This window comes from Neomonachus schauinslandi, chromosome 4, assembly GCF_002201575.2.
Source record: "Neomonachus schauinslandi chromosome 4, ASM220157v2, whole genome shotgun sequence".
Taxonomy (NCBI): domain Eukaryota; kingdom Metazoa; phylum Chordata; class Mammalia; order Carnivora; family Phocidae; genus Neomonachus; species Neomonachus schauinslandi.
In genome coordinates this window covers 8035368-8044817 of record NC_058406.1, presented here as the reverse complement: position 1 = coordinate 8044817, position 9450 = coordinate 8035368, and the positions used below count along the sequence as shown (strand labels likewise).

General features: G+C 48.8%; 1 protein-coding gene across 4 annotated transcripts in view; it reads left to right on the top strand.

Annotated features, from left to right (window-relative positions):
* Window positions 1-419: 419 nt before the first annotated feature.
* The window catches only part of MTOR (mechanistic target of rapamycin kinase), a 124478-nt gene continuing 115447 nt past the window's right edge, over window positions 420-9450 (top strand). For all 4 annotated transcript variants that reach the window (XM_021684043.2, XM_021684040.1, XM_021684042.2 and 1 more), the window contains exons 1-6: window positions 420-494; window positions 2027-2202; window positions 2834-2942; window positions 3637-3869; window positions 5676-5876; window positions 6605-6739. In XM_021684043.2, coding sequence (XP_021539718.1) covers window positions 2041-2202; window positions 2834-2942; window positions 3637-3869; window positions 5676-5876; window positions 6605-6739 — 840 coding nt within the window. In that variant the 5' untranslated portion in view covers window positions 420-494; window positions 2027-2040. The remainder of the gene's footprint in view (window positions 495-2026; window positions 2203-2833; window positions 2943-3636; window positions 3870-5675; window positions 5877-6604; window positions 6740-9450) is intronic.

The following is a 9450-nucleotide window of genomic DNA, read 5'->3' as shown; positions in this document are numbered from 1 at the left end:
GACGTGGGGTTCCCTCCGTACCGGCCCCACGGGCTTGGGCGCCGTCCGAGCCCTTGACCCCCACCCGGCGAGGCAGCACCCACCTCCTCCCGGATCCCAGGAGACCCCCGGACCCTTCAGCCTGCCGTGTGTCCCTGCGCTGCGAAGGCCGGCCCATCAGCCCCGGTACTGCCGGGGCGCCTTTGGGTCTCCATGCCCTGCAATCGCCCCTTCTTCCTAGCCACCTACGGATTGACCTCAGAGAGGAGCAACGTCAGTGTGTGCCCCTCAGTCTGCCCCCTGGGGACCTTTCAACGACCCAGCCCCCAGAGCTGAGCTGGGTTCCATCCTTGTGTTTCATCCTCTCTGCCCTCCCCGCCCCCATCCTCAGTTTCAGCCACCCCAACTTTAACTTCTGCAAGCCCTCACCAAGACTCTTAGGATATTCGACTTCCAGTATCTTCATTGAATTGTGCCTGGAGCAGATGAGCCTGTGGGTCTCAGACCCTGTGAAGGTACCCTGGTTCTTTCCTGAGAAGGAGAATTCCTTGCCAGCCAGCCTCCCCGTCATCGCAGACCCTTGGGCACACACCTCATAGTTTTCTCATCAGGGATCCTTGAGTTTCCTCTCCCCTGAGGGATGACACTTCCTTCTGCAGTCTTTTTCTTGGCATTGGAGCATTTAATAGCTTTACAAAACCATTATTCCCTGGGGTCTTTTTTTTTTTTTTTCTCTGCATCTCACAAATACTTTCAAAAATAAGAATTTTGATAATTTGATTTTTTAATATAATCTGGACATCCCTGGGATAGGTATATATGTTACTTCCATAGCAGTCTGGGCTGAGCCCTATAATGGCCACTTTCCACCTAGATTTTAAGCTCGTTGAGGGAAGGGATAGTACTTAATTGAGGAATGAATGTATGATCTCAGGAACTAGTCAGTCTCTTAGCTCACATTCCAAGTACTAGTATTTTATGGAACGGCACTGTCCAGTACAATAACCACCAGCCACAGGCGGCCTAGAGCACTTGAAACATGACTAGTCCACATTGAGATTGCCATGTGCACAGCACATTCTGGAGACTTAGTACAAAAAGAGAATGGAAAATATATCTATATTCTTTATGTTGATGACAGGTTGAAATGATCTTTTGGATGTATTGGGTTTTAAAAATGTATTTCTCCTGTTTTTAACCTTTTTTGATATGGCTCTCACGAAATGTAAAATTACTCTTATGGCTTGTACTGTGTTTTTACTGGCCATTGCTGCTATAGAATAATAATCAATGTCCCTCTTAAAATTGAATGCTTTGAGGAAAGGGACAGTCTTAGGCTTGTTTTATTTTCTCTCTACCTCCCTATCTCTACTGCCTGGCAGTGGGCCACGTATGGAGTAGTCATGATGATAATAATAGCTAACAATTACTAAGCACTCACTGTGTGCCTGGCACCGTTCTAAGCACTTTTTAACATTTATTAACTTATTTAACCCTCACATCAATGCTATGAGTTAGGTAATGTTATCCTACTGCAGGTGAGGAAACTGGGACATTTTCAGTATCTTCCTCAAGGTATATAATTTTGATATGCTTTTTTTTTTTTTTTAGATTTTATTTGAGAGAGCACAAACTGGGGGAGGAGCAGAGGGAGAGGGAGAAGCAGACTCCCCGCTGAGCAGGGAGCCCGATGCGGGGCTCAGTCCCAGGACCCCCGGGATCATGACCTGATCTGGGTTCCATCCTTGGGTTTCATCCTCTCTGATGAAAGCAGATGCCCTATAATTTTGGACTGCATTCGAACCCAGGAAGTCTGGCTCCACAGCCCACAGCTTGACCCTGTCTGCTACATTGCCTGTTTTCAACACCAGTCACTGTTGACTAATCAAGGCTTTTCTGTGCATTCCTCAGGGAGGTCTCCCAACCTTTGTAGGATCCCCTTCCTGACACGGGCAGGGTGGAGACCTGTGCTGAAGAACCGTGGCCATAAATAAATTCATCACTGTGGTTTGTTATCCAGAACATTAAAGGAAGTTTCTCTCCAAAGAACCTCAGATCAGGATGCTCGGAACCGGACCCACTGCCGCCACCACAGCAACCACCACGTCCAGCAACGTGAGCGTCCTGCAGCAGTTCGCCAGCGGCCTGAAGAGCCGAAATGAGGAGACCAGGGCCAAAGCTGCCAAGGAGCTCCAGCACTATGTCACCATGGAGCTTCGAGAGGTTGGGGCTTCTGTGATTCGCCAGGGAATGTTTGGTCCAAATGTACCAGCACGGGTCTAGATTCCTTTTGACAGCTCAGTGAGGGTTTGGAACGTGACGACCCTCAGTTTCTCTTGTCTGTGCGATATGCAGGTTCCTTTGCAGCGGGTACACGGTTCTGGGGCATGTCCTGTGTTATGATGGCATTTAGGAGTCAGTGTAGAGTCAGCTGTTTCTTTTCGTGTTTGTTTTTTTTCTTTTTCCCACGGTATTCCAGACCTTCAGTTCTTTCCATCTGATAACAGTGGTTGGGATGGGTTTGAAGAGTTGGTAGCCTGGGGCTTTCTAGATAGAGAGCTCATGTGACGTCAGGACAGTGTCTCCTGCGTCCTTGTAACCCCAGGATGCGGCCTGCTCAACAAGTGTTTGTTCCATAAACAGATGAACCGCGAGTTCAGTTGCTCAACAGTTTACAGCTATAAAAGTGGGCAGCAGCTTTGTCCTCTCTGGGTTGAGCTGTATCTGCTGGCCACCTCTCAGTCCTACCCCCTGGAAGCCGCCCACCCCGCCCTCCCCCCCCCCCCCCCCGCCACTGCTGCCCCAGCCTCGGGGGGGTCATCAGAAGCTGTTCTGCGTACACCTTCCTTTGCAGATGAGTCAGGAGGAGTCTACGCGCTTCTATGATCAGCTGAACCATCACATCTTTGAACTGGTTTCTAGCTCAGATGCCAATGAGAGAAAAGGTGGCATCTTGGCCATAGGTAAGGACAGCCTGGCGACAGGAACGACCGGGAGTAAAGCGTGGCTCCCTTCGTGTCCTGCACCTGGGTGTGCTGTGCACTGATGCTTTGTTCTTACCTGTTTAAGGAATTTTTAAGGAGCCTTGTGGCTTTCAGTGTACCTATTCAGGTATTGATCCTAGCAATGGTCCTGGGACGTGGGCAAAGCTGGTATTTTCAGATACAGAGTCTGAGAACTGTGACGCAGCTTTTCTAGGGCCAGGCAGTGGCCACCGTGAGACGAGAAGCCAGCTTTCCTTCTGCCGCCCCGTGTTGCTTGTTGCAGGCTCTAGTGTCTCTGTCGAGCAGTTTGGTGCAGCGGGGCTCACGGATGGACAGGGGGCGGTGGGGAACAGTGATAAAAAGCATGTCATTCTCAAACCCCAGGGACTGGTCTGGTGAATTCCTATTCATTTTCAGTTTGTTTTCTCTTTCTTCTTGGGAAAACAAATTATCTGTACTAAAATGAGGTTATTTTGCCTTATGTAAGTAGTTCTGGCACAAACATCAAGTGTGTTGCTTTAAAATGAAAATTATCTGCATCCTTCCCATCTGGAAGTTGCGTTCTGTGCTCAAAGTAGAAGGAAGGGGTCGCTTGCCAGCCTTCTTTCAGGGCAGTGCGCTCTCCTGGACAGGATGCACCCATCCTCACCTTTTGCCTTCCTCTCTTTCCCAGCCAGCCTCATTGGAGTGGAAGGTGGGAATGCCACTCGGATTGGCAGATTCGCTAACTATCTTCGGAACCTCCTCCCCTCGAATGACCCAGTTGTCATGGAGATGGCATCAAAGGCCATTGGCCGCCTCGCCATGGCAGGGGACACTTTTACAGCTGAGTATGTGGAGTTTGAGGTGAAGCGAGCCTTGGAGTGGCTGGGCGCCGACCGCAACGAGGGCCGGAGACACGCAGCTGTGAGTGCCTCCGGGGAGGGGTCCCCCACACAATGTGCTCAGGTCCCTGAAAGGCACAATGAGGGGACGCTCCAGGCATAGGCACTGTGCTTCTTAGGGGCCTTCAGTTTTGTCCTGAATCCCTTTCTCTTTTTGCCCTGAGCGCCATACCTGAAGAGGAAACTTAAAGTTCTCTTTTGTTGCTTGAGAAGCAGCCCTAAGTGTAGCGCTTACCTGGACCTCTAATTTCCTAGAATCAAAATTGCCTCCTAAGCAGAAGGCACCCCTCAGCCATAGGAAGGGAAGAAGCCACAAGCCAAAAAGCTTCCAAAGCCCCAGATAACTGTCTGCATGATCCCATCAGTGTCTTTGTCAGGGTCTCTCTGCTGTACCGTGGGAATACGGAAGGCCTAGGAGTAGGAGAGGAGCAGGGGCAGTGGGACCTTCACTTCCCCACCCTCCTTTCAGGCCTTTCATGTTTATTTTATTTATTTATTTGTTTAAATTTATTTATTTATTTTAGAGAGTGAGAGAGCGCATGTGTGAGTGCAAGGGAAGGGCAGAGGGAGAGAAAGTCTCAAGCAGACTCCCCACTGAGCGTGAGCCCGAGGTAGGGCTCAATCTCATGACCCTGAAATCACAACCTGAGCTGAAACCAAGAGTACCACTTAACTGACTGCACCACTCAGGTGCCACTCCTGTTTACTTTTTAGGCATTATTGATTGGTTGGTACCTAGACCAGACTTCCTCTTTCCCCGTTGGCTGTTCTGCATTTGGAGGAGTGAGAGCCTCTTTTCCTCCTCTCGTGGTGTATCCCACTGCTTTTTTTTTAAAGTAGGCTCCATGTCCATTTTGGAGCTCAACTCGAGGCTTGAACCCATGACCCTGAGATGAAGATCTGAACTGAGATTAAGACACTTAACCAACTGAGCCACCCGGGTGCCCCACATCCCCACTGCTTTTTGTCCCTGAAAAAGGCTGGTTTGGAGGACCAGACTTTCAGGCTGCAAGATGAGGGAGAGTCTGTCCTTAAGAGAGAGAATCTGGGGTGGTGGTGCCTGGGTGGCTCAGTCGGTGAGGCATCTGCCTTTGGTTCAGGTCATGATCCCAGGGTCCTGGGATTGAGCCCTGCATCAGGCTCCCTGCTCAGCGGGGAGCCTTCTCCCTGTCCCTCTGCAGCTCCCCTGCTTGTGCTCTCTCTCACTCTCAAATAAATAGATAAAATCTTTAAAAGAGAGAGAGAGGGGATCTGGGAATGAATATGGTGGGGATCAAAGCATCATTTGGATCCTTTCCTGTCAGCTCCCTCTTTAGGAGCCAGCCCCACGAGGAGGGATCCTGGGACTGGGTGAGGGACACACACATGGAGCCTGCTGCAAGTCGGTTTTGTCCTTCCTGACTCTGAAACTTGGAGCAACCTCTGACCTTCAGTTTCTTCCACTGTCAGATGAACATAATAGCAAGATTAAATATTGAACAGGATTATTAGCTCATTCAGTAAATGTTTATTGAATACTGCTGTGTTCCAGGGATGGTTTTAGGCTTTTGAGGGCAGTATACAAAGTATAAAACATGTCTGCCTTCTAGAGTTTATGTTCTAACATGAGGAACATCCTATGTTTGTAAATGCCCTAGGATAATGAACACTGAGATGTTTGATCAATTTTACTTTTACTCGTAGGTCCCCAGAGATTCCTAGCTAGAAGGGTGGACAAGTTCACTCTCTTCCTGATGTATATATACACTGCATGATGACAAGAGACCGTATCGTGACAGAATCAAACTCTGATACAGATGAGAGTCCTCTGTGTGCCTTTCTCTCCTAGGTTCTGGTTCTCCGTGAGCTGGCCATCAGCGTCCCCACCTTCTTCTTCCAGCAAGTGCAGCCCTTCTTTGACAACATTTTTGTGGCTGTGTGGGACCCCAAACAGGCCATCCGGGAGGGAGCTGTAGCCGCCCTTCGTGCCTGTTTGATCCTCACCACCCAGCGTGAGCCGAAGGAGATGCAGAAGCCTCAGTGGTACCGGGTGAGCATGTCGCCATTCCATCCCCCTGCGAGTCATGCATACATATAGCATCACCCCTCCAAAAGGGCCGCGACGGGGCCTTGCCACAGAGCCAAGTGTTACATTGTGTGGGTCAGTAGTTATTTCATTGTATTTCACTAGAGCAAAGATCTGTTGGTAGCCACACCATTATCGTACATACCACTAAGAGTGAAAATGTGGTTCAGTTAAACTGACTTATTGTCTTATCAATAATTATAAGAGCTCTCTTCTCAGATATTAAATTATAGAAAAATGGGTATCTGAAAAATAGCAACATACAATGATACTAGTTTAGAAAGGGCTGGTTCTCTCTCCTCCAGAGTCATAAGCCCTGTGCCGATTGCTGTTGCCAAGAAAACTTAACCAAGGAGCTTGTACTACAAAGAGAGCCCTGAACATGGCATTGGAGACCTGGGTTCTAGGCTTGGCACAATTTGCTATGTGAACTTGGACAAGTCATTTAATTTCCTTGAGCCTCTGTTTTTCATCTGTTCAATAGGGATGGTCATGGTCTCTTGCCTCATGGTATTGTGCGGGTTGAAGCTAAATTAAAGGAAAGAGCTTGGTAACTTCGTATCATTGATGTAGCTGGTACCAGCCACTGAGCAGGCCTGGTCACACCACAGAACCGCCTGTGTAGAAGGGGTGGGCTGTGTTCTTTCTGCCTTTGGACCTTGGGTAATTAACACATTCTGTATCTCTCATAGCATACATTTGAAGAAGCAGAGAAAGGGTTTGATGAGACGTTGGCCAAGGAGAAAGGCATGAATCGGGATGATCGCATCCATGGAGCCTTGCTGATCCTCAACGAGTTGGTCCGCATCAGCAGCATGGAGGGAGAGGTGAGAAGCCACGTCAGAAGGGAGTCTGGATTCCCACGTGCCATTCTGTGAACAGGACAGGCGAGATCCTTGTCCTTACAGAGGATGTGATGTAAGGGACACAGGCAGTAAGCAAGTAAACAAGGTCATTTCAGAAAAGCACTAAGTCCTAGGAAGTAATGGGATGGAGGGTAGCAGGGGGGAGGGGGTGGCTTCCTCTCTGGGGTGGTGCCATTTGAGCTGAGACCTGCAGGACGTGGAGGGGCGTGCCTTGCAGAGGGCAGGGAGATTGTGTTCCAGGTGGAGGCTTTGAGGTGGGAGAGAGTTTGAAAGTTCAGGGAACAGAAAGAAGGGAAGTGTGGCTGGGGCACAAGAGCCAGGGAGGGGGGGGCGGCAAATTCCGAGGCCTCGCGGTTCGTGGTAAACACTGGCTTTTATTCTCACTGCAAACCTCAGAAGTGTGTACACAGGGGAGTGGTGTGAGGGCCTCATTTTTAATAATCATTGGCGACTTGTGGGGCAAAGCTTGTGCCGCGGCAGGAATGAAAGCAGGAGACTAGTTAGGGGGTGTGGTTAAAAGTGCCAGCATTTTTGTTACGGAAATAGACTGGGAAAGAAAACGGAGCAGGGAGAGACTGGCAAGCCATCAGATGCAGGGCACAGCTGGCCCTAAGTGAACAAGACCGCGAAGGAAAGTGGGCTGGAAGCATGCTAGGCCCCCATGCAGAGCCACCGTGGGGGCCTCAGGCCACAGTTGGCTCTCAGGTGAGCCCTCCGCAGCATTCCTCCCCCGTGCTGTCAGTGGCTAGAGGCAGCCGATGGCAAGCGTGGCCGTGGCGCAAACATGGTGACGTTTTCAGAGTCGCAGCGGGGGCCTTTGGGCAACTGCACTCCTTGTAGTTGGGCGTCCCGTTCTCCTGGCTGCCAGGGGGTCTATGGAAGGAGCCTGGGCGGGTGATGGTGGTGGCCGCCACTGGTGTTGGCAGTGTAGACGCGGAAGAGATTCAGTGTCAGTCCGCTGGATGCAGGATACATTGGGGGTAGAGCTCCCTCTGCGAGTCTTCCTATGGGGAGCGAGTTGGTGTGCTGTTTTGTCCCGGGGCTTCTTGCTTTACTAGACCCAGGGGCCGTTTGGTAATGGTGGTGCTGTAGGCGCTGGGCAGCACCTGCTGCTGTACGTGTAGAACCCAGGAGTCTAGCTTGGAATCCCCGCTCCTCTCTCTACTGTGTGACTTGGGTACGTTATTTTACTTCCTTTAGCCTCATTTTCCTTGCTGTTAACAGGGATCTCATCCACCTCCTTGGGCTCCTGTGAGGTTTCTAAATACAACTGGCCCTTGAATGACACAGGTTTGAACCGCATGGGTCCACGTATACGTGGATTTTTTTTAGTAAATATGTTGGGAAATTTTTTGGAGGTTTGTGATACCTCAACTAACTCAACAGATGAACCACATAGCCTAGAAATATTGAAAAAATTAAGAAGTTAAGTATGTCACAAATGCACAAAATACATGTAGATACTAGTCTAATTATTTACTACCACAAAATGTACACGAATCTATTACAAAAATTAGAAATTTACCTAAACTTACACATACCAGCACTTACAGACTATACGTGGCGCCATTCGCAGTTGAGAAAAATGTGAACAAATATGAAGGTACAATATTAAATCCTAACTGTGGAAAGTTGACTGTGGGACACACTGTCTTCTGCAGTAATTTCATAGCCACCTCGTGTTGCTGTTGCTGTGAGCTCAGGTGTTGCGAGTGTCTGGTTAACACACCGCAAGGCTCATCTGTGTGCACAGTTCGCCCCTCCAGTAAATCGCGCGTCGCAATAAGAAGTGCCCTGTCGTACTTCTCATGTGTGTTTCATCGTGTTTCGTGCAATACTGTAAACCTTGAATAATACTATGGAACCCGGACGAAGTGCCACTAGTGAGGTTCTTCCAAGAAGCAAAGTCATGATGTTATAAGAGAAAGTTGAATCGCTTGATATGCACCGCAGATTGAGATCTGCAGCTGTGGCCGCCCACCATTCCAAGATAAATGAACCCAGCGTAAGGACCAGTGCAAAAAAAGAAAAGGAAATCTGTGAAGTTACTGCTGCAGCTGTGCCAACAGGCACAAAAGTCTTGCACTTTTTGAGAAATCTCTTTTTATCTCATATTGAACATGCAGCTTTTATGTGGGTACAGGATTGCTGTAAGAAAGGTATACTTAAAGACCAATATGATTCGAGAAAAAGCGAAATCATTATCTGACAACTTAGAGCAAAAGGAAGGTGAAGGACTGAAAGCTAGAGAATGAATGCCAATAAAAGATGGTTTGATAAGTTTGAAAAGAGGTTTGACTTTAAAAAAAGTCAAGATAACAGGAGAAGCAGCTTCTGCTGACCAAGAGGCAGCAGATGAGTTCCCAGACGCCATAAAGAAGATCACTGAAGAGAAAGGATATGTGCCTGAATAGACTTTTAATGCAGACGAAGGTGCCTTACTCTGGAAAAGAAAATGCCACAGAGGACATTTATTAGGAGGAGAAGCAGTCGCCAGGATTCGAGGCAGGAAGGGGCAGGCTAATTCTCTCATGCAACACAGTGGAGTTTATGATCAGACGGCCCTTATCTATAAATTGCTAACCCTGGAGCTTTGAAGGGGAGAGATAAACACCACAAGAGCTCTCTTTCTGGATTGGTTCCCTTAATGCTTTGTCTCTGAAGTCAAGAAG